Genomic DNA, 26,042 nt, shown 5'->3' with positions numbered 1-26,042 from the left:
CAACTCATCTGAGTTTATCACTATCTTGAGACAAAACAAGTGCATTATTAAAAGAAAAGATAGTAATGGCACTGATAGATGAGCAAACAATTGCTTAATGCCCGAGTAACGGATAATTAAATACAACTTCTATTTTCTTCTTCCTTCTTTCTTTCTTCTTCTCTTTTTAGAAAAAAATTATAAGAATCTGAGTACAGTCATGCTTGTTTGATAACGTTTTTATTTTCAATTTATGGCTTCTGTTCTCATTTTTTCATTATATGTGTTTCAAGTAACAAATATAATGGACAAATCAGCTCGTTTCTTGTTTCTAATTAAAAATAATAATAATAAATAAATAAATCTTAAAATGGGGAAAAATAAAAAGTAGCTTCTGTTTTTCTCCCTTTTCTCTCTCTGCCATCATTTTTTTAATACTTGCTTATCTTTTTCGTTTTATTACCCTTTTTTTCTCTCTCCTTTTGTTGTGTTATCATCCCTTTTTTTCCCACTAACGAGCCTTTAGTTATTATTTTAAATTTAGATCTCTATTATTTTTCCTTAATTTTGATAAGGTTTCAATTTCATTTTAGTAATATATATATATATATATATGTTTCATGTTTACCATTTATTTTCAAAGCAAATAAAATCTTTCTTCATTCTCCTTTTTAAATAAATGGTCCTTGAAAATTATCAAAATTAGTCAGAAAATTTACAAATTAGTCTAATGAAGCTTATTCACGCAAGTCAATATCATTTTAAGATGAATTGGCTAGGGTGATGGGAGTGATATGGTAGATCAAATTTGAATAACATCTGAAAAATAAAATTTACTATTTTGTTTTTTAAAAAACTTGCTTTGTGGATTGTATTAAATACTTGGGTGTTTGGAGCGCTGAGTTGAGTTCCTAAGTCTGGAGTTAATATGTTGGAACTAGGAAATCTGTATTTGAGGTGCAGAGTTGTAAATATGAGGTTCCTCAATAAATGTGCAAACTTCAATAGTGTGCAGTATTGAAGGTGCCGGAGTTGAATTATTTAACACCGACTTATGAAGTCAGTGAGCCAAACACCCCACCATTAAGTCTTTATAATAGTTATAAATTTGTTTTAGTGCAAGCTACATTATGATGCAGTATGTATTTCAACTAAATAACAAGGAACAAGAAATCATTATCAAATACATTTTTCTAAAAGAAATCTTAAAGAAATAAGATACGAAAATAGTTATCTTACACAGTTTTGGATTAGAGCCCCCTTCTGGTAGTTAATTCAATGTTCCCTACTACGGGTTTTTTTAATGCACTTATACATTCTCTCCTTTTTCATAATGAAAGCTCAATTTCTTGGCAGAAAACAAAACGTTGAACAAAAGAGAGTTAATAAATTTAGTAAATTATTAAGGAAAATAGTTATTAAAAATGCTTATTATTAGAGAAATAGTGCCAAATATCGGCAACATCATGTTATCACCAAGGTCGCTTATTATTAGAGAAATATTGCCAATTGTCAAGACCTAAATTGTTCGGCTTTGTTGGTCGATGGCAACACATTCTAATACTTGCTTCTAGAAAAAATTTGCGAGACCTCCCATTGTGCATATTTACTCTAGGAAAGGTAAAAATGCTAATTCGCAGAAAAAAGTTAATTAGTGGTCGGGGGATCACGCGTGGATGAATGGTGTGTGTGTGTGTGTATACAATATGAGAGTGTGGAGGGTCTTTGTAGGAGTTTGGGTAGCCATCTGAGGCAGTTTATGCACCAAGTTTTTGGACTTGAAACCAAAAGGAACGGCCAAGTTTAGGGAAAGATTTGCACTATTGTCAAAGCCCAAGAAGCACATACTTTAGTTTGACTAACGTGCCCATGTCTAACACGTGTTGACACTTGGACACTCTGATATTTGTTGAACACATATCAAACAGTTTTTAGTGTAATACATGTGGTAAGACACTAATTGTACAAAATCAAAACAGAACCAACATTTGTTAGACATGTATCAAACACTTGTATACTAAATAGACACATATATGACAAAAGGAATAAAATTCGATAGTAAAGTACATTAAACTAATCTTTTAAGCATATAAAAGCATAAACTCATTGCTCTTTGAATTTCCTTCTTGTTTAAAAATGATATATATTTTAAAAAATGTATGTTTAAATAAACATGTCGTTGTATTAGTGTCCTAATAGTTTTAAAAAATAGTATACCACTACCTATGTCGTGTCTGTTTAGATCAAAGTGTTGCAAATGTTTTGGAGAGCACTTTCCTGAATGAGCTTCTTACAGCCATTCAAGTTGAAGCTATCAGCAGGGAATTGATTTGGCTACAGAGTATTATTAAGCAGACCCAATATCAAGGCCTAGTGTTGAAATTGGACTTCGAGTCAAAGGAAACAAGGCCCAACATCGCCCCAAGAAAATCGACCCAACCCAGCCAAGAGAATTAATAAGTTCCAATCCCATCAAACCCACAAACTGCAGTCTCGACTCAATTACCGATCTAGACCATTACCCTCCCGATAAGGTAAAATATCTAGAAAAAGCTTACAATTACGTGGATTGGAATTTAAAGCTTACAATTACGTGGATTGGAATTTTTTGGACAAAGTCTTGGAGAGGAAAGGATTTGGTTATAAATGGCGGATGTGGATGTGGGGTTACCTAAGAAATGTGAGTTACTCCTTTCTCATTAATGGGAGTCCTAGGGGCAAATTTGTGGCGACGAGATGCCTCAAGCAGGGAGACCCCTTTTCCCCTTTCAGGCAGATCAGGTTCTTCTTTCCTATCTTCAATTTCTGATACACTTTTCTTTTGCTTAGCGAAGGAGAGCTCCTTCTTATTGCTAAATCATATCCTTGCTTTTTCCAAGGAAATATCGGGGCTGAACATCAATAGGGGGAAATGTTGTGTTGCGGGAATCAACTGTGGGGTGATAAGCTTAGGAGGTGGGTCGAGTGGGTTGGGTGTGATGTTAGTAGTCTCCCCTCCTTTTTTTTCTTTTTTTACGAATCAACCTTTCATTGAGAAAAAATGAAAGAATACACGGACATACAAAAACAAACAAGCCCACCAAAATACCCCTATTAAAGGAAGGGGTTTCAACTAAGTAAAATGTTACCAAGTGGATAATTACATAAAAGCTTCAAAAGCGAAGCCCAAAGGGACACATGAAACCTCACAAAGGACCAAACCTCATAAGAGTCTCTATCCCCATCTTTAAATACTCTATTGTTCCTCTCCCCCTATATATCCCATAACCCCACACACACCCCCAAATAGTCTCCCCTCTATTTATCTTGGCCTTCCTCGTGGAAGTAATCCCAAGTCGGTCTCTTTGTGGGACCCTACGGTGGATAAAGTTAGGAACAAGCTAGCCTCTTGGAAGAAAGGTTGTTTCTCTAAAGCAACCAGGCTTAGCCTAATCAAGTCCATCTTGAGTGGTATTCCCATTTATTATTTCTCCCTCTACAAGACCCTGTGCGAGGTTTGTAAGTGCCAAGAGAGGATGATGCGTAACTTCCTTTGGGAAGGGATTGATGAGGGTAAAAGCAAAGGTTCGCACTTAATTAGATGGGAGATTATTGAGAGACCGGTTTCTTTGGGGGGTTTGGACATTGGGAATCTTAGGATGCGCAAACCCTTTTAGCCAAATGGTTAAGGCGCTTCTCCTTTGAGCCTAATTCTCTGTGGCGCAAGATCATTGCAAGTAAACAGAGCCCACATCCTTTTGAGTGGTTGTTTAAAGGGATTAAAGGTACCCACCAGAATTTGTGGAAAGACATTTCAAAAGAACTCCCTTCTTATGCTTATATGGTTCATTGTGTGTGTGGGGGGGTAAGGGGGTACTTACTTTTGGGGAGATCACTAGGTCACTGGGTGGGGCAGAGACCACTTTGTGTTATGTTTCCTCGATTGTATCACTTATCGTCTCTCAAAAATCATTTTGTTGTCGATTTTTTGTATGGTCAGGGAGTTCTTGTTCCTTTTCATTTAGGTCCCGACATTCTTTTCCCAATAAAGAAGCTACGAATGTGGCTGCTTTTCTTTCTTTACTTAAGGGCCACCCAATTAGGTTGGGGAGAAGGGATGTCAGATTTTGGAGTCCCAATCCTTTGGAAGGGTTCTCGTGTAAGTCTTTCTTTCATTGTTTGGTTCATCCTTCCCCCTTAGGTGAGTCAGTCTTCTCGATACTTTGGAGGATTAAGATCCCTAGAAAGGTGGTTGTATTCTTTGTCGGAAAGCAGAGGAAGACATGGATCATATTCTTGGCGCTGTGACTTTGCGAGTGGAGTCTAGGATTCCTTCTTCCAGACGTTTGGTATGATGAATGTTCGTCATAGAGATGTCAGTGCTATGGTCGAAGAGTTCCTCCTTAATACGACTTTTTTTTTTTTTTTTGGGGGGGGGGGGGGGCGCTAAGGTGTGTGTGGTCTTATGGGTTTTGTAGGGCGAGTAGAATTAGTAGGGTTGTTCAGTGTAGTTAGAGAGGGATCATAGGGAACTTTGGTCTCTTGTTTGTTTTCATGTTTCCCTTTAGGCTTCGATGTTGAAAACCTTTTGTAATTATTCTACAAGTGTGATTTCACATAGTTGGAGTCCCTCCCTTTTCGTGGTCTTGGTTTTTTGTACACCCATGTATCCTTTCATTTTTTCTCAATGAAAGTCGTTATTTTCATATAAATGTGAATATATATGCATATGTATATGTATGTATATACATATATAAAGAGAGATCCATCAACTAGGTGGTTATCAAAAGCTAAGTTTCAATCGGAGAGAGAAAAAGGGCTTTGCTTTAGGTGAGACGAGAAGTATATGATAAGGCATTGCTGGAAAAATCATAAATCCCAAGAGTTGAGGGTATTGCTAGAGAACAACCTTGAAGACATTGAAGTTCTTCCAGAGCAATGGAGGAACCACATGAGGCACTAGATCAGGGTAGGGAATTAGGTTGAATTGGATCTAAAATATGTCATTGGGTTCTCTCTTCTCGGGAACAATGAATATCAAAGGGTTGATAGGTGAAAGAGAGGTAATAGTTATGATCAATTATGGAGCCATCCACAATTTCTTTTTTTTTTTTTAAAAGTATTGTAATTAAAGTGTGGGGCGGGGGAATCGAACCTCAAACCTTGAGGTTGATAGTATAAACACTATGCCAGTTGAGCTACGCTCTTGTTGGCCCATCCACAATTTCTTCTCACAATAACTAGCACATGAATTAAAGCTACCCTAACAAACAACGTCAAATTATATGGTTGTAAAGGGGATAGGAGTTGTGGTGTCAGGCAAAGAAATTCGTAATGAGTTTTTCGCCATTTTTAAACAATATATTTCAAAATCTTGCAAAAATGCAGCATGGTTTTTATCTAAATACTCAGAATTCACTATGGTAGGGCTACCTGAATTAACGATTCAGGAGGATTTATTACCTTTGGAGTTAAAAGGGATTGGATATCATCTTATGAAAGCAATTATGATGGAATTCATGGGGTAGGTTGGAAAGCTTTAAGTATTACATTTGCATTGGGGAAGAATAAGGTTACCATCAGAAGAGACCCATTAAGAAGGCAGAGGTCACTCTAAATATGCTCACTTGAAGGTGGTCAGATCTAAAGATTTTTATTTGAATTACAAGGATTGAACCTTGAGGAACAAAGCAATGGGATTAATGCCGATAGCGACAAGGGGTCAATGTCATTGCAGAAGGAAATTCAAGGATTATTGAAGGTATTATGAGCATCTAAATGATTGGTTGACTATCAAATTGTGTTGAAGGAGGGCCAACAACCTGTTAAAGTACAACCTTACAAGTACCCCCATGCCTAGAAATCAGAAATTTGGAGTCTACTTAGTGAGTGAGATGTTGGCTACCAAGATAGTCAAACCCAAGTGACAGTACCAAATAAATTGTGAGGATTACCACACTTTAAACAAAGTGACATTACCAGATAAATTGTTTATTCAAAACTTAACTTGAAGTTTAAGTACCACAAGGTCAAAATGCACAAGTCTGCTCTCCTGATGTTGGTGATCTAAGTGTTTTCCTTTATTGTATATCCTCGGTTTTAGCCTTGTGTATTTAGTGGCTTAGTTCTATTTCTTTTATTATTCTATCATCGACTCCCTAGGTTCCCTTAACTGGCTAGCAAATTCTTGTATAAATCGGCTTTCTAGGTTGCCATTAGTTGTTCATTATTGAATAAAGATGATCTTTTAATTCTTGGTGTGTTAAACCAATTGGTACCCAAAGCGTCATCCAAACGTGCAGTCTATTTTGGATTTTGGTTAGACATGAAAGTGGAAGCCTCCTCATCATCTAAAGTTGCAAAGAGTCAGTCGTTTATCCACTGTAGAAAAAATAGTCGATGATATGAAGGAAGAAACTGAGAAAATGTGTATGATGTTGGCTCAAATTTTACAATAATTGAATATCCAAAATGCAAGGGCCAACTAAGAAACAAAGGTGTCATTCACATCAATGAAGGTCATCAAAAAACCGGACTGATTAAAGAAAGAGATGGTGTTCAATTACCTTTAGAAAATCAGGAGCCTACCCAAGTTCAAGAACGTGTCAAGATCCTTGATAGAACTAATGCCACAAAGCCAATTCCTCGGGATTATTTTCTAGTTGGGAGAAATGTTTATCAACCAAGATTTAGACCTCAAGAAATGCAAATTCGCAAGATTCAGACTTTTCTGGAGAAAATGAGAACTATCATTTTGGATATCAAGATTGGATGGGGATGAGACGGGGCAGACATCATTTTCAGCAAGAAAAGTCTGAATATAAGATGAAAGTTGATCTTCCTACTTTTGATGGTAGTAGGGAAGTTGAAGCCTTTCTTGATTGGACAAAACAAGTGGAAATTTTCATTGAATACGCAAATATTCCCAAAGAAAAGAAGGTAAAACTTGTGGCTTTCAAATTTCAACGTGGAGCATTGGCTTGGTGGGATCAAGCCCAAAATAACTGAAGATGCTATGGCAAACCACCAATCAAAACTCGGTCCAAGTTATTGCGTACTGTTGAAGAAAAGATTTCTCCCATAGAATTATCAACAGATTTTATACAGCCGATACCAACTTTGTAAGCAAGGAGATCATTTCATATCCCTAAACTACTTTCCTAAAGCACGAAAGACACTACGAGTTTCGTTGAAGTCATTCAAACTAACCAACACTCTTGCATCTTGCCACATTTCAATCCTTAATGAACCAAGTGTTTCCTTTCCTACCGTTTTCACTGTGTTTTGTCCCCAACTTTCTCCATACCGGGGGGGGGGCTGCTTGAAATCTGAGAAATTTTAAATATTATTGTACTCGAAATATGGAAAGAATAAATTTAAATATTATTATCCTTGAAACCTGGGAATCGAGAAAGTCAATAAATAAAGATTGTATTTAAATCCTTGAAATGTGTGAAGGTAATAAGTTAAAATAATTTAACTATTATTTAAATGAATGAAAAACGAAATGAAGGGAAGTGTGCAAGTTTTACATGCTTTATTTATTAATATATTAATAAATAGATATACACATATTAAAAAAAAAAAAGGTACACATAAGCCATAATGTTTTATCTATTAATTAATAGGCTTGTTTTCAAATATAGGAAAATGAACTAAAATATTTACGAATGATAGCAAAATATCATAGTCTATCTGCGATAGACTATTATATGTGTCTATCAAGACATGGATAGATATAGATAGTAGTCTATCGTAGTCTATCACGACCTATCGCAGATAAACTGTGATATTTTGCTATTATTTGTAAATACTTTTAGCAGTTTTGTCATTCAAAATGATTTTCCTAATTAATGTCTTATATTATATTATATTATACTATAGTATAGTATATATATTATATGATAAACAAGAAAAAACGTGTCCCCAACGTGTCATATCCTACTTTATTAGAAATTGACATGTCACGGTGTCATGTCGCATCGTGTCGTGTGTCTCGTGTCAGTATCTGTGCTTCATAGGTTCCTGTGTCACCCCCTAATCGTGAGAAGGAAGGTTTCTTTGGCAACCTTGAGGAACTTTTTAGAGGTTCAAAGAGGAATCCTTGTGATGTTTGGCCATCACTAGGTCTTATGTTTCTTTAGAGGGTATTCCTGCTATTTGTGAAGCGGATGCCGTCCTTTTATCATATTCTTTCATTCTTTCTTAATGAAATATTTGGTTCTTTATCCCATATAAAAAATAATCAGGAAAAAAAAAAGAACATTTTGCACGATCACCCATTGCTCACAAATAGAAAGAAATGAGTCTTTGCCAAGTAAAGAATCGAATACCTCGGTCATTGGATATTAACTAAGGGGGTTGAAACTTAGATGCAGCATGAGAGAAAATTTGTACGATGTCGCAGTGGCCCATTCATCATTCAATCTGAACTACAGGCTTCTAGAGGCTAACTAGGTATTACCGAAGATTTGTTCTAAACTATGGAATTCTCAGAGCACCTTCAAACCAATTTCTCAAAAAGGATTCTGATGTATTATAGGGGTAGTTGGTTCTGTTTTACCCAAGAAAATCGAATTGTTTCCCTCCAACTAAAAGATCCAGAGAAAAAAATTCTCAACCATTTTACATATAGCTCCAACAATCAAGGAATGTGCTAACTCAAGGAATGTCTTCCAAGGAAAATGTTGAGAAGACTAGTGATATAGATAGGAAGAACATGCCAATCAAAAGTGCTGGAAGAGGGAGATATGCAAGAATTTTCTTATATCAAACAGATGATAATGTACTATTTAAAGTTACCATACCTTCGCACGCTTGACTCTTCAGTCTCAAAAAGCATCCGAAAACGCATTCCTACTGAAACACGGGTATGAAATACAGCTTTAACATATTTTGTCAGAGGGATGACAAACTCTGATGGGCTAGCCCTGGAATTATTTTTTACAAAGAAATTGTTTCAAGATGGGCCAAAATAAATTGTAAAACAGCAATAACAGTAGCAAAAGGAAAGAATATTTCCGAACCTGGGGTTGTAGAACACTGTGAAACAGCTATTCGTTGCAGCAGCATGAGCTGCAGCAGCGAGGAGTCCAATGTGCATGCTATCACTTGATAAAACAGAAGAGGGCATCACAGTTTGTGGTCTTGTGGCACGGCGTATACCCAAAAGAAGCTGATTTTTTTCATTCCTAGACAATTGATTCAGGGTGTTCAAATTATAAGCTCCAAAACGGAACACCATAATATGAAAACACTTATAAAGAGAGGGACATAGTTACCATATAAAAAGTACAGAATCCCCAGCAACCAATCTTTTGGCACTAACAAACACACTCCAACCAGTTGTAAGAAGGTGTCGTTTTGGCTGTCCTGTGACAACAAAAAGAATAAACCATGTCAGCTGCATATGCAGTTTACTGTTCCCAAATAGTTATCTATATTGAAAAACAGAGTTTCAACACGAGAAATGATAATGCAAGGAAAAGCACAAGAATACAACACATCATACAGAAAAGGAAAAAAAATCAAAACACAGGGACACCCCATAGCAACCTTTACAAAAGCTATATAGGTAAAGGAGAAAGTAAAACTAATGGGAAAAATAAAGAAGAAAATAAGAGAGAGAATTTTGAGAAACAGCAACAGTAGATATGCAAAGTGAATCGCTCAAATCTCTTTGCCATCAACATTGTTAAAAATGTTTTTGTTCTTTTCAAGGTCAAAAGCTCAAAAGTCTGAAGTATCACTAGACACCTTAGGAAAATGGACAATGATTTTAACTGAAGATCCACTCATCCACAGCTTGTCCGCAAGAATGAATCATTGGAGTTGAAGGAACAAAGGTGTACTTCCTATGGATGCCATTCGAGACAATCCTACCCATGGCCACTAATCACACAAGCCATCTCCCTAGGATGGCTCAGATCTTAAAATCAAGGTTTCTTTTTAACTCCACAGCCTCATAGATGTGGGTTTAAAGAACCCTCACCAAGTGAGATAAACCTCTTCTCTGTTTTCTTCTACCTCTTCATATAAAACTCGTCAACCTACCACTCCTCAAGACAATAGCAGTTAGCAACCTAGAACAAGACTAATAAATAGTAAAAGGTATATTTCATAATTTGATAATTAGGTGTGAGTGTATGTATTGATTAAAAAACTTACTTTTCATTAACGAAAGAGTACAAGGAGGGAAAATAAGACATCCTCCCAACCTACAAAAACCAAACGAGGTTATATACATTATATTATCTAAAAATGGAAATATTAGTATAAGAAGGTGGTGAGAAACAATGACTTGCATCGTCGGTGTCAGTCAACCACTTGTGATTCTACCCTTCATTAGGGAACAAAGGACTGTTCTTCTATCACCAAAAAGTACTACCATTAATGATTTGATCCATCCATAGCTTAACTTTGAAATAATTTTTTACGCGACATTTGCTGTGCAAATGGGGCGGGCGGGCAGGGGTTCCTTGGTGTATCAGTAATTTACAAATATTAATTACTTAATTACTTAATTTATAAATAATTGAATTTAGATTTAATAATTCTTTTATGAAAACCACACCATCATAGAGAAAATGAAGGGAACACAAGCACAGGTAATACCAAAAATCAAACCAGCCCTCTAAAAAGGTAGAAGCCTCTACAGAAAAGAGCTCCAACTGTTTAAAATGAAAAGTAAATTTAATTTAATTTTAGATTTAATATAGGATTGTTTTCAAATATAGGAAAATGAACCAAAATATTTACAACTAAAAGCAAAATATCACAGTCTGTCTGTGATAGACTACTATTTGTGTTTTGATAGAGAGCTGGTTGCAAATATTTTGCTATTAGTTGTAAATATTTTTAACAGTTTTGTCATTTAAAATAATTTTCCTTTAATATAAAATAACTTATTTAACAAAACGTTATTAAAAAATTTAATTGCACTCTACATAATTAATAGAACTCTTACCGGTAATGGCTGGCTCACTCTCTCTCTCTCACACTCTCTTCTCACCCATCCACCCTCCACCTCTCACCCACAAATACAGATGGAGATGTTCCCTTTTCTTGCAGGAACCTGATCCTAAATCCCTAATCCCTAGATAAGCAAGGAATGGGGAACGGGGGCAAAGCGGACAAGGAATCCCCACCCCATTGCCCTAGAAAAGTCATTTAATTGAAATACTATTTTGTCTTTTCCTTTAAATGGGCATTCGTTGTGAAGAATTAAACATCTAACTAGACTTTTCCTAAAAAAGTCATTCAATTGAGATGTTTGGAAAAGGAAAATTAAATGGACAATAATTCCTTAGGGGAACTCAATCCGATGTACTCCTCGTAGTGATCCTCGCCTTGCTCCCCGCAAAAGTAAATGGAGAATTTTGCAAAATGGAGAATTAAATTGGGGTAGGATGAAGGGGATGGAGAAGTCACTACCATCCTTATTCCCACTTTGCCCTTAAATATTCCTAGCTACAAAGCCACATCTTCACCAACGGTTAATAACCGACTTGTTGCTTGGTTTCAAGGGGTTAGTTGTAAACCATCATTTAGCCACAATTGCAAACCATTATTTGGCCACCATCAAACAGAAATCCTTCCCCATTATAGTAGACTCAAATACTAGAGGGAGATATTGCAGAAGCTTCAAAAGGCAAAGATTTCTCCATTGGTGTGCATTGAAGCACTATCGATGGATTATGAAATATTTCAAGCTTCTATTAGAACTGCCCCTCAATCACAAATCTTTCAAAGAAAAGAGAAATGGAAATGGAACCAAACGTTAAAGAAGAATATGTTCAAAAATCTTCATAGGAATGCTTATTATGGATCAAAAAGTAAGAAAATACCAAATGATCAACCCTCCACTGATAGGGACTGATTCTATCAACCTACCCCGCCTACAACTAGGTAAACAACTAACTACCAAGTAAAAAAATCAACCATTCACATGAGAAAGAACAAAATAGTTACTAATCATGCTACATCAATTAGTGATCAGGTCCTATCCTATAGATAGAGAAACTCAAAAATGAGTGGACACTCAACTTAGTTAGTTAGGATGGACGACATTAGCGAAAAAAGCAGGCTGCTTATCCAAACAGGGAAGAGGAAGGAGCTCTTTCATAGACCTTATATCCATCTACATCTCGAAACTAAAGGAGGTATTAATGACAAAACACCAACTTACAAATATGTTCTTAGTACAAAAGTCATTAAAGAAAATTGTGTGCTTAGACCCAGCTCCTTTTATCCATTGTTACCCCCCCCCCCCCCCCCCCCCCCCCCCCCTCTCTCTCTCTCTCTCTCTCTCCCCCCTTCACATAAGTTAGAGGAGTACTCCATGGGAACCAACTCAAAGACCCATACCCTTCTTCCCTTCAAATCAAAGGGCATCAGTGTCCTCCAAAGGGAAAACTTCAACAACAGGTGGTATAGGATTTTGAGTGCTTCACAAACCCACATATTCTCTTACATTCTTACTTCACTCATCCCATTTGAACCCAACAAAGCCAAGAAACTAAATAGACATGTCCCCAGTCAGCTGTGTGGTTGGCACTTGGCAGAAAACGGGTACCTCTACGAACCTTGGAATCAAGAGTTATTCGGTGAACAAGTACGTGGCATCATATGAGGGGTAGATAAAGAAAGGAGGCCTTCCCTTAAATAAAATGGATATGGAACTTTTCTGGATAATCAATAAAAGGTTTAGGGGAAGTTGCGAAAAAGACCCTAAGGCCTAAACTGAAAGGATTTGCTGGAGAATAGCATTAAAGGAAAGGAAAATATATCTAAGTTGATTCTCATAGCCGGCGGTTTTTTATGACAAACAAGTATTCTTCAACATTGAATAGATGAAATTACAAAAGAGGCAAAGATGCCAGAAGGATTTACAGAAAAAATATTGTGTGCAATATGAGAAGTAATGCTATAGAGAATGTACGTAAGGTGTTCAAAAAAGGAGTCAAATTCGTTGATGTCTTTAAAGACGCAACGTTTTTGCTCATGCCAAGTTAACGAAAGGAAGGATTGGTTGATAGAAACCCACAAGACCTCCTCTTCCTTTTCTTTGTTGAAGGGGGGTGAAGAGCTTCTCTAAAAGAGTGATTGGATCATTTGGAACTGCAGTGTGCGGAGTAGATTGAAAGCCTTCATGTTTTTGGCCCAGGAAGAATTAGCGAAGAGGGTTTCTCCACTTTCCTGACTAAGAATGCACCAATTTGGAGAGGGGCCTCTTTTAAGCAAGTTGTCGATCGTGTTGATACTATTTGTAGTACTCTGTACTTTTGGAGCATGAATTTCTTATTATTTAATTAGATAAAAGGTACATATATATAGGAGAATGAGAAACTCTAATCTAGGATGTACAAAATTATAATAAAGAACAACTGTACATATTAATTTAAATATATCTTATAACACTCCTCAAACTAGAGCAAATATGTCAATCATGCCCAGCTTGTTGCATATGGTAAAATATGTCCCAACAATTCTCCGATCTTCACATTTCCTGTAGATATTATTAACCTTTCTTGTATTTTCTCGCGAACAAAGTGACAATCCACTTCAATATGTTTAGTTCATTCATGAAACACTGGATTGGATGCAATGTGAAGTGCAGCTTGATTATCACACCATAATTTAGCTGGCACGGTAACGCTAAAACTCATCTCAGATAAAAGTTGGTGTATCCATACTATTGCATACACGGATTGTGCCATAACTCTATATTCTGACTCAACAATCGAACGAGAAACTACATTCTATTTCTTACTTTTCCATGATACTAGGTTTCCTCCTACAAAAACACAATATCTAGAGGTTGATCTCCTATCCTTTCAAGATCTGGCCCAATCAACATCTAAAAAACATTCAACCCTTGTATGACTATGATCTTTATACAAGATCCCACGTCCAAGTGCAGCTTTTAGATAATATAGAATTTGTTCTACTGCAGTCCAATGATTCACTGTAGGAGAAGACATAAACTGACTCAAAATACTCATAGAGTAAGCAATATCTAATCGTGTCACTATTAAATAGTTCAACTTTCCAACTAATCTTCTATATTTCTCAAGGTCTTTAAATAATTCTGCTTCTCTAGCAAGTTGCAAATTTGGTATCATCGAAGTACTACATGGTTTGACTCCTAATTTTCCAGCCTCAAACAAAAAACCAAGTACATATTTATGTTGTGACAGATAAATACCTTACTTGCTTCTCATTACTTCAATACCCAAGAAATGCTTCAATTATCCCAAATCTTTAGTATGAAATTGACGCTGAAGAAAAGTCTTGGGAGGATATATACCTGATATATCATTTCCAGTGATAACAATATCATCAACATACACAACAAGCAAAATAATAACATTATCAGATCGTCGATAGAATACAGAATGATCAGAAGCACTTTTCTTCATACCAAAACATTCGAGTGCTTGACTAAACTTACCAAACCATGCATGAGGACTTTGTTTCAGTCCATACAAATATTTTCGAAGACAACACACCTTATCACTCTCACCCCAAGCAACAAACCCAGGTGGTTGCTCCATGTAAACTTCCTCCTGAAGATCACCATGCAGAAAAGCATTCTTAATGTCGAGTTGATGCAAAGGCCAATTACGAGTAGCAACCATGGATAGAAATAGTCAAATGGAAGTTAATTTACCAACAGGAGAAAATGTAGCAGAATAATCAGTTCCATAGATTTGGGCATAACCTTTGGCAACAAGACGAGCTTTCAAGCGAGTCACTGTTCCGTCAGGATTGGCTTTTATAGCAAACACCCCCCATTTACATCTGATAGTCTTCTTTCCTACCAGACGCGAGACTAAATCTCAAGTACCATTCTCATCCAATGCAGTCATCTCCTCAATCATTGCACTACGCCACCCAAAATGAAATAAAGCTTCATGAATCGAGTGAAGAATAGAGATGGAATAAAGAGATGTAATAAAGGAATAAGTGGGTAAAGACAACCGGTTATACAAAACAAACGAAGAAATAGGGTAAGTATAAGTGTGTTTACCTTTTCAAAGGACAATGGGTAGATCATCACTCAATTTCGGATCAAATGTTGAAGAAGCCATCGATGTAGGACATGTGTCTGAGGTGGTTGTGAAGGACGCCTAGAGTAAACTCGAGTGACCAGTGGGCGAGAAGGAAGAGACACCATATTTACCAAGTCTAAATGCAAAATTTCTTGTGTTCAAGGGTCTTTTTTTTCATATTTATACTTCAACTATGTTTTCTCTTCTTTATGTAGTACTTCTACATATAATGCACCTCACCCAAAAAAAAAAAAAAAAAAAAGGCCCACGCTTAAGCCCCAGAAAACATTTGCGTTTTATTGCGCCTTGAGCTTTAAAAACACTACACTTACCATCATTTCCTCTCCAATTATATTGATCTCCACTTATTAAGCCTTCTACAAATTTCCAAGCCCACAATTGAAAGAGAATGTAGAAGTACTGAAATAGTTAAATTTATCCGAACCTAAACGCTTAAGCTTCTGTAAGCTTTTGGATTTAGTGGTGGTTAACAAATATGTTCATGACTTAACTCCCAAATAAAAAATTTGACCTTATTTGGAATGGGTCCTGTAAATTAAAATACTATATCGATGGTTGCCATTGGATGAAAGATGTTGTGCGAGGGAATTTTTCTACGAAGTCTTTCATGTCAAGATTCCATCTCCAATGATCTTTCGAGAGGGAGAAGAATGGTGGATACGTTTAACCTGAAAGCTTAAGCTTATGATTTGAAGAAGGCCCAAATCCCAAGAGGTTGCTTCCTCTTTCCATATATTTGCAACGGAGATGTCTTTACATAAGGCGAGACTTGGGAAGGTGTTGATGAGCGGCATTAAACCAATCCAACAATCATTTCAGAAGAAAGTGGACTTCCCATTACCAATTACACTCAATATACTATCATATATCAAATCTTCCTGCTACATAATGTAGCTTTAAGGGCCCAAGATGTTTAGTTGCCCGAGAGAGTACCAAAATGGGATGTGTCATACTTTGGTGCAATGCAATGAAATACCTCCACGGGCGGTCTTTGCCTCATAGAATCTCCAAAACCACTTTGCGAGAAACTTCTATTCTTGGCCTTAAAATTGATCAAACCCAATATGGCTCCAATCAAGGAGTTAGTTTACCTTCATCACCATCTTCAAAAGTGTTGTTCGTATAGATCGATTCTTTGAAGCAAATTACTATGTCATAAAAGTTGTCAACAACAAATCGTTTCCAAATAGCCTCTGACCAAACAATGCCACGAAGCTACAAAGTATTTGAAATTAAAATCCTATATAGTTTGCAGCAGTGTAAGCTTTTGTCCTTGTCCTGAACAAACCTTTAAGATCATGACCTCCCATCCACTCAACAAATGAATTTTCAACATCAAAAAGTTGCATATCTACCCCGTTCCAATTTCTACCCAACCTTCCCATGTATTAACCAGTAAAGCATGTTGTGCTTCTCCCAAAAGTAAGCCACATCCTATGTGTTCAATGGTGATTTAACATGGTACGAGAGCACGAGATCCTATGTTCAAATCCATCTTAAGTCATTTCTTTCCATTTAATGTTGATAATCATTTGTTAGGCTTTACGCAAATTTCAAAGCCCACAAGTGATATGGAGTATAAAGTATTGATATAAGATTAAATTCATCATAACATATAAGCGGGATTTCTGTGGAACATTGAAGACATTATTATATTAATCCTTACCCAGCGACCAACCAAGCAAATAAACTTATTCTCTTCAAGATGTTGAGTTTCCACAAGGATGAGAGAAAGAACATAACAAGATGAGGAAATGGTTGAAGTGGAAAGCAAACGAAGAAGAAAGAACTTACAAAATTAAAAAAAAAAATAACAATAATAAATATTATCATAAAAAGAAATTAAAAAAAAACACTATAACTAACCAATAAACGACTCAAGGAACCATAAGCATTGGTCTCTATATCTATAAAAGAATCCATAGATTCAGTGGCGAATCCAAGATTTTACATCGAGGGCACAAGTCCATATACATTTAATATTTTAGATGGGTATGGGTTGATGGCATGATGCAACATTAAAATTAAGTAATATTCATTAAGTTCAATTAAAATTTAGGCCCTAAACTTTTGAGTTTGTGTCTATTCAGTCCTTGAACTTAAAAATGGATTTTAAAATATGTCTAATAGAATCTTAAACATTCAATTTTATATCCAATAGATCATTGGATTTTCAATTATGTGTTTAATAAGTCCTAAGATTAATAATTAACATTTTTTAAATTTCACGAACTTATTGAACACAAAATTGAAAGTTTAGAATCTCAATAGACATGAATTTCAATTTTATATCTAATTGAACAATTAATTTTTTTAAAAAAAATAGTATAAGTCAGAGGTCTAATAGAGAATTCTAAAATTCACGAACCTATTAGACACAACATTAAAAATTTAGAAACCTATTAAAAACTTTTTAAAATTTAGTGATAAAAATAGACCCTAACCTGAAATTAATGTTTAGGAACTGAATTTGTAAATTGATCTACCGATTAATGCACTATAATAAACCATAATGTATGATACCAATCTGGTTAATACAAAGATATAAAATTAATAAATAAATAAAGACTTTATAGTTTGAAAATTTAAAAAAAATATATATATGATTTTATATATACATAAATTTTTATCAATATTTTAAAAAATATANNNNCTATACCATGAGAAAAAGAAAACTTGAAATAGTTAGTAAAGTTTTTTTTTTTCAAAAAAAAAAGTGAGTTAAATTTCTTAACGTGAAATAAAATTTTTAATAAAAATTTCAAAGAGACATTAAAAAATTAACAATTTTTGTGTAATTGATATTAATTAAAATAAATAAATAAACTATTAAAAACTTATTTCATATTCTTTTTAGGTTGAAGTATCACTTTGCTTCTTGAACTTTAGGACTTATTCTATTTTAGTTTGTATACTGTCAAACATCTAAATATTATTATTGTACTTCTAATAATCTTAAAATTGGTCCCTATTTGTTACTAGTTAAATTCTTTTAAATGTAACTTCAAATTAGTAATGAAAGGTAATTTGAAGATTTACTGAAATTACATAAGCTAAATTGACATTTGAAATTACATGAACTCCAATGGAACGAGTTTTAAAGATCTTTAACCAAAATAGGTTTTTTTTTTTGGGTACCCAAAATAGTAGTTTTAACATTTGTTGAATCTCATAGATTAATATAAATTCATTAAAGCCAACAAGAGCATAACTCAACTGACATAGTGTTTGTACTATCGACTTTAAAGTCTGAGGTTCAATTCCCCCACCCCACACTTTAATTACAATAGCTTTCAAAAAAAATATAAACTCATTAAAAAAAATTACTTAATAACTGAAAATCTCATTACTATTTAAGTTCCCTTTTTTTTTTTGGAGTTCTGTTTATTATTATTATAGTAAACATAAACATATGGGTACACCAATTAACTTAACTTATTGTAGTAAATATCTTTTTTACAGTAAAAGTCTAAATTATTTATTTTAAAAGTAAGTATATGTTTTATTAACCAAAATGGCAAAATAAAATTTGAAAGAACAGAATTCTAACAAAATCAAAATATTACGTTGCACAAGACTCAAACTTGGAACCCGGCAGGGGAACCACGGCAAGGACAAAGGCGGAAACCAAGGATCCAATGTAATTAATTAGCAAATAGAAGCTAAATTATATTACATAATACAGGAACTTGAGCACAATTCTGTTTGGCATAACTAATAAGGACTAGCAAGGTCATTGCTAGTCAGTACGGTCCTCACCTCATCCATCTACGCGTGAGGTTAAAGGCACTTACCAGAATTTGTGGAAGGATATCTCTAAGGAGCTTCCTTCTTTTGCTCCCTTTGTTTGTTGTGTGGTTGGTGAGGGGAAGGAATCTTATTTCTGAGATCAATGGGTGGGGATAGACCCCTATGCTCTTGTTTCTACGACTATATCACCTTTCCTCTCTTAAAAATTGTTTGGTTTCAAAGTTTCCTTTTTGGTCAAGAAGTTTTTGGTCCTTCTCATTTGGGTTTCGTCATTCTTTATCCGATAGGGAAGCAATGGATGTCGGTGTTCTTTGGTCTCTGCTTGAGAGGTATTCCTTTAGCCTTCGGAGAAGGAATTGGAGAGTGTGGAGTCCCAACCTTTTGGAGGGTTTTTCATGTAATTCTTTTTCTCATCGTTTGATTGATCCTTCTCCTGTGGGTGGGTTGGTATTTTCTATTCTTTGGAGAATTAATATTCCGGGAAAGTGTAAGTTTTTTACTGGGCAAGTGTTACATGGCTGTGTGAACATTATTTTATTTTTTTTAATGAAAAACACAACTTACATTGAGAAAAAATGAAAGAATATACGGCATACAAAAAATAAAGCTCACAAAAGGGGAGCTTCGTCAATAAGAAGGGACTCCAACTATACGAGATGACACCTATCAAATAATTACAAAAGGTCTTCGAAATCAAAGCCCACAAAGAAACATTGTACGAGCTAGAGACTAAAGTTCCCCAGGATCCCTCACCACAACCCTAAACATCCTACTATTCCGGATTCCACTCACCCCAAAAAACCCAATGGATTGCACACACCCCCGCCATCCATAAAAAACAACCCTTCTCCCCAAAAAGCAAGTTGAGAAGGAACTCCTCAATCAAAGTACTAGCAACTCCTAGACCAACGTGCATCATACCAAATGTCTGGAAGAAATAATTCCAAAAACTACTCGCAAAATCACAATGTCAAATAATACCATCCAAGTCTTCCTCTACCTTATAACAAAGAAAACAACAAAAGGTTCCAACAAGCAAAAGCAACTACCCCACAAGTCAATCCATCGTATGAACACAACCGTGAAGAATTTTCCAGGTAAAGAACCTCACCTTCCTAGGAATCTCCATCCTCCAAAGCACAGAAAATACCAACACACCTAAGGGAGAGAGGTCAACCAAACACTAAAAGGAAGACTTGCACATGAACCCTTCCAACACTCCAAAATCTAATGTCCCTTCTCTCTTTTCTAAAGGAGTGACCCTCGAGTAAAGAAAGACAAGCAGTCACCTCTGTCGCCTCCCAATTGGATAGAGAGCACTAGAACCCAAAAGAAAAGGAACAAGAGCTCCCAAACCACACCAAAAAGGCAACAACAAAGTGATTTTTGAGGGGCAACAAGTGATACAAGGAAACAGAGCACGCAGAAGTTTCTCTCCCAACCAATATTCTTCCAAAAATACGTTTTCCTCCTCCCCCACCACACAACGAAAAGGTTAACAAAAAAAGGGGAGCTCTTTTGCAATATCTTTCCGCAAATTCCGGTGAGTACCTATAACCCTCTTAAACAACCACTCGAATGGATGGGGGCCATGTTTGCTAGCAATGATCAGAGTAAGGTCGTTCTGTGAAGATGATGGATCGACTTGTGGGGAAGATGACCTCGCTATCAGGGTCGTTTTGTTGTATACTCAGTCGGAAGGCAAAGGAAGACTTAGACCATATTCTCTGGAACTTGGAGTTGCGAATAGATTCATGTGGGATTTTTTTCTTGCAAACATTTAGGTTCTTGCTTGCTTGGCATAGAGACACCAATGTTATGATAAAGGAGTTCCTCATCCAAGAAGGGTCATTTTTTGTGGCTTGCCATGGTGTCTACTATTTTTTTGGGTTCTTTGGGGGGGGGATCCTAGTGATGATCGGTCCTTGTTCGATATTATGTTTCCCTCTATGTTTGATTTAGAAGACCTTTTGCTATATGTTTTTATCTTGCATAGTGTGAGCCCCTTCAAGGCTTTGGTTTTTTTTTTCTAAGTGTATATTCTTTCATTTCTTAATCAATGAAAATCGTTATTTCGATTTAAAAAATAGTAATGATAATAAAATTATTATTTAAAAAATAAATAAATAACTAAACTTCCAAGTGTGTGTGTGTGTGTCTAGGGGAATATGCCCCAAGATATGCCCCTTCATAGATTAAGCAAAGACAATAAAAAGAAGCTAACTTGTGGAATGACTCATCTGCCATCTCATTTTTCTCTCATTTTTCTTCAATTTCTTAAATCCCTAGCTCTCTCATCTTTCTTTTTGAAAAGGACACAAGACTTTTCATTTTTAAAATGAAAAGAGACTAACGCCCATAATACAATGAAACAAAACAAAATAAAGCAATTACAACCAATAAGAAATATTAGCTCTCTCATCTACGAAACCCCAATTCTTTTTCCAATTTAGAATCCTTCTATTGTAATGGATACCTCTTTGATCATTGGAACGGTTTCAATGATCACCAACAATAGCATCAACTTCAATAAATTCCTCAATAGCCTCGATTTCTTTCCCAAATACTGTATCTCTGTCACTGATTCAATCACTAACTAGATCCCACCATGTTCCGCCGCCCTCTTCAATTATTGACCACATTTCTCCTTATCACAACCATTGCTCCGCTTCTTGTAAATCCATTTCAGACCGATCGGCCTCTTCAACGTTTTGCCATAGAAAGTGGTGCTCGAAGCATAGATTTTTGACAAGCCATATGGTAGAGATGCCAAGGGCAATAAAGGAAGGAATTCCAATAGATTTGAGAGGAATGATTGGGCATCCTCTTCCTCCTCTTCTGATCGCGCGTATTATTTCATTTATGAGGTGGTTTGTTGAATTGCACTCTAAAATTGTGTTCATTTTGCATTCTAGAAGGTTGTTAGATTTGCCGCTAAAGCAATTAGGAACTCAAAACGGGAAAATTATCCATGAGATTAACCTCTGTTTGTTCAATTCACTTCTCAACTATCATCCTCTAGAATGGAAATCTGGCTAAAAATCTCTAATAGAAAATTGCTATGTAAAATTTGTAAATAACTCACATTGTTTTATCTTAGTAAATTGGTTCAAAAGAACATGATGAAATATGTGCCTTACCAATCTAATAATCTTATTCCTTAGTTCCCTTTTGACATTTTGTTGGGCTCTCCATGGCTAGTGTTCATCATTCATATAATGGTTAAATATTTGTGTGATATGTTTCAGGAAAGAAAAAAAAAAAAAAAGAAGAAGAAGAAGAAGAAAAAGTTAACTCCTTAATCTCGTGATCAAGGACAAAAGATAGTGGATACCATGAAGTATATAGAAGTAGGGAGATAAGAAATAAGCGAGAACCATAAAGAGAAGAACTACTTCCCACCAGTTCCTAAAGGTGCCTTTGGAATCTGTACTAGAATCCACATTGGAATGTAGCTCTTACTTACTCGCGATGAACCTAAAGGTTCTAAAGGAAACCTACCACGGCAATTTCAAAAGGAGTGGTACACTCTAAGAAGCACGGATATGGATACAACACGACACTGACACGGCGACGCATCATTTTTTTAAATTTAGGACACGGACACGCCAAAGACACATTTATTAAAACATACAATTTTTTAACATATATATCATTTTTAAACGAAAAGAAAATTTAAAGTTAATCAGTTTATTTATTTCTATGCTTAAAAAATTAATTTGATGTATTTCGCTCTCAAATTTTATTATTTTTGTCATATATGTGTTGAGTTAGTATATATAAGAAGAGTTTGATGCATGTCTACCAAATTTTGGTCCTATTTTGGCTTTGTACAACTAGTGTCTAACATATCTATTGCACCAAATTCTTTTATATGTGTCCAACAAGTGTCGAAGTGTCAGAGTGTCCAACACGTGTCGGACACAGACATGCAAACCAAATTTAAGTGTCCGTGCTTCTTAGGGTACACTTTTGCATTAAAAATTTCCTATCCCTAGTCTAGATTTTGATACAACATTCTAATTTACTAAATGATACCCATTACCCTTCTCAGCCCCTCCCCAAGAAACAGCTCTCATAATCTAATCTAGCCTAAAACCAATCGTACAAGAATCCTAAAGTGAAGGTGAAGGACAGTGCAAAGGAATTACTTTGAAAATCAACTTCATTAAACAATCATTTGTTCTCTGAACAGAAAGTCTCTTAATGTGGCTTATTTTTGTAGGATGCTTATTTGACCCTCTCCTCTTATAGGTGTATTATGTGCCATGCCAACTCCATGGATACTGTTCCTTTATAAGACAGTAATAGAACTTTGTTCTAAAAGCTTTTGGTTCGCGTAACGTTTTGCTTGGAAGCAATTTTATCTTCTATCTATGATTTTTCTGGGTCACCTTCCAAAGGAGATGCAAAGACAATTTGGTTGGCTTTTAATCGATCTTTTTTTTTTTCTTTTTTTGGTCTTTGGGTGCGGAAGGAACAGGAAGATCTTGAACAAAACTTGTCCGTCCTTTGAGGGTTTCCTTTTTAAGGTTTTAATATTGGTGTAAAGTTCACACTCTTTCAAAGATTATAGTCCTTCTTCTTCACTAAACAATAGGAATCCATTCTTATAATCCACCATGGTGGTTATTTCATAACTCTGATCTTATCTCAGAAAACAAAAAATGATAAAGACTAGAGAGAAGGTCTTCAAGTTCGTGACAAAAGAGGTAGGCCCATTCACACCTGAGATCCTATCTCGAAAAGGCCTTTCAAAGAAGCATATGGAACCGTGAACATTGAACAATATCGGCAACTTTCATCAATCTCTCTAGCCATATCACTAAAATAACCCAGCGACACCATCAACTTCTAAGCAGACCACCCAATGAATCTAGAGGTTCACAACTCTCTAATGAGAAATCTATCCACTTTGACTAACCCAAGTGTCCTGTAACAAAACCTCTAACATTCCCAGAAAGACTCTTAATGAAGCAACTGAAATGCTCTAATTTTCCTTTTCATTAACGGTTTGGTTCTTGACTTCCAATAGTTAATAAGGTAATTCAATTCTCTGCCTTCTGCGTTTTTCCTACTACTTAAGTTGTAATTTGGTTATTCTATAACCAATTAATCATTAACCTTTGCTCTGATTCAGAGACAAAATGTAATTCAATGTTCATACTCTAGTACGAACCAAACTCTCTTGAGTGAGTTGGTTTTTTTTTTTTCTTTACAAAACAAAGTGTCTCACTTGATGAGCTTGATATCACTATTACTTTGTAGCAAATGCCAAAAAAAAATATTAAATCAATAATTTTCTTGACAGCTTCATTTCAAATGCCAACTAAATATGAGTGCTTAACCAACACTACAAATAAATTGGTTGAACTAGCGGTCAACAAAAAGGTTGGAGGTAAAGTAGATACCATTAACAAAGAAAATGCACGTATTTCCCCAAATGGACGAAACATCAAGGGACTTACCTCGAAAAATATGCCTAAACTTCCATTCGACATCATGAAGGTCCCTTGCAATCAGCTCTTGTGCCGGTGGCTGTTGTGAAAAATCCTGCAGGACCATACCAGAGAACGATGGCAAAAGTCATCCATAAGATCCAAGAAAATCATATAACAAAATATATGTATGTACCAGTGGAGGAAAAACTTTCTCAGCAGCACGACGAGGTACAGAAAATCCTCCATGGGTGCTTGTATCACTTGCTGTCAACGTCTTGCAAAAGTAATTTGTTGGCTGTCTACTTGGAATCCCCAATTCCATGGGTAGAAATGTATCCTTTTGCTCTTGCTGTATGTATAGAATACATTGAGCTAAGGTACTAGTAAATTTGGCAAGAAGAATTGAAAGAGAAACAGAGTTGTAAAGATATTTACTGCGGTCAGCGGCTGTAATGTCATCTGGGCATATACTTCATCCGTTTCCACATCTGCCTGAAATGTCACACATACAAATCCTGCTTAGAAGTTCTCCTTTGCTTAATCTAATTCCTCATTCATGGTTAATAAGAGATTAATGAAAGATTTAAGCATTAAAAACATTAATTATGTAACGAAGGGGGCTAAACACGCTCAAATTACATGAAAAGTAGAGAACCCACATGCATTGTAACGTTGTGGAGTTGACATATCAACTGGGGAGGTAGGTTCGGGTAATTGGGTATGTGCCCATCAACTTCTTTATTGGTTGTGGCAGCAACCTACAGAGAAACAAATCAACAGAGAAGTCCTTTCAATTTCACAGGCTTATGCAATGACAACTAATTTAATTAAGACACTTCTCAACTTTTCCCCATACAAAGAAGGGGAAAAAGAAAAGGAAAAAGATAGCCGCAAAAATGGAAAAATATAATTTCAAACTAAAAGGAGAAAAAAAAACCATGGAACCTGTTCGCTGTGACCCTGAGGGAAGTAGACAACCCGAGTCCCAGCAGTTGGGAGGGACACAAGGGGCCCCGCGCATGCATGCCATAGCTCTGAATTCAAGCATTTCTTTTCCCCTCCTATAATCATCACCATCATTACAACGCCATAATTAAAGTTCAGCACAGGAGATCAAAATTTATGGCGGGAGACGAGGGAACCATAGCATTTAATAAAGGGAGAAGAAAAAAAAGGCACACATAATAATAATAACGATAACAATTCAAAACAGGATTTGCATCGTTCCAAATTGAAACAGTAAACCAAAACAAAACCAACAACAAAAAGAAGATTCCTCCGCTGCCTAAACCCAACGCAATCACTCACAACCCCACCGCACTCTCCCATCTCCCCCACCCCAAATCAAACCAACCCAATATCCATCTTCTCAAAAACAGAGTGCTTTTAGGGTTTAAGCTCAAAATCCCCCAAAATCAAACCCCCTCCCCTCCCTCCAACCCCTCAAACAAACTTCCCACAAAAACACTCAAACCAAACAAATTCAAACCTCAATCCACACATCAAAAGGCAATCATCCGTACTAGATCCCTCCAAGAGAGAAACAAAAAAACCCCACGAAAGCAAACAACAATCAAGTGGGGAAACTGAGAAAGATAAGATGAATTAAACCCCAAAAAAACCCCTTCACTGACAAGCAATTTTAGAGTAAGCCGGTACACCACAATCGGACTGACTGAGAATGTCAGTCAGTACAAATTTACATACAGAGAGCTTAAAAAAAAAAAAAAGAAAGAAAAAAAAGAGAGAGTAAAAGAGAAGAGGTGGTTTCAAAGGAGGGTTTCTCTTCCAAAACTGAAAGATGAGAGAGAAAGAAAAG

At 35.9% G+C, this 26,042-nt stretch overlaps 1 protein-coding gene across 3 annotated transcripts in view; it reads right to left on the bottom strand.

Annotated features, from left to right (window-relative positions):
• LOC120069391 (auxin response factor 8) overlaps nucleotides 1-25,316 on the bottom strand; it is a 33,772-nt gene extending 8,456 nt beyond the window's left edge. The window contains exons 1-8 of one of the 3 annotated variants that reach the window (XM_039021130.1): nucleotides 25,169-25,316; nucleotides 24,883-24,981; nucleotides 24,659-24,715; nucleotides 24,417-24,572; nucleotides 24,251-24,335; nucleotides 9,240-9,330; nucleotides 8,985-9,149; nucleotides 8,766-8,888 (exon numbers count right to left, since the gene is read on the bottom strand). In XM_039021130.1, the coding sequence (XP_038877058.1) occupies nucleotides 8,766-8,888; nucleotides 8,985-9,149; nucleotides 9,240-9,330; nucleotides 24,251-24,335; nucleotides 24,417-24,572; nucleotides 24,659-24,715; nucleotides 24,883-24,981; nucleotides 25,169-25,303 (911 nt within the window). In that variant the 5' untranslated portion in view covers nucleotides 25,304-25,316. Of the gene's footprint in view, nucleotides 1-8,765; nucleotides 8,889-8,984; nucleotides 9,150-9,239; nucleotides 9,331-10,125; nucleotides 10,176-14,169; nucleotides 14,267-14,410; nucleotides 14,526-14,629; nucleotides 14,845-14,989; nucleotides 15,249-24,250; nucleotides 24,336-24,416; nucleotides 24,573-24,658; nucleotides 24,716-24,882; nucleotides 24,982-25,168 lie in introns of those variants that run through there. The other 2 variants (XM_039021131.1, XM_039021132.1) reach the window with 2 other exon arrangements.
• Nucleotides 25,317-26,042: the final 726 nt, after the last annotated feature.

This window comes from Benincasa hispida, unplaced genomic scaffold (genome assembly GCF_009727055.1).
Source record: "Benincasa hispida cultivar B227 unplaced genomic scaffold, ASM972705v1 Contig384, whole genome shotgun sequence".
Classification (NCBI taxonomy): domain Eukaryota; kingdom Viridiplantae; phylum Streptophyta; class Magnoliopsida; order Cucurbitales; family Cucurbitaceae; genus Benincasa; species Benincasa hispida.
Note: the sequence above shows the minus strand (reverse complement) of the source record. Positions and strands in the feature narration are given on the sequence as shown.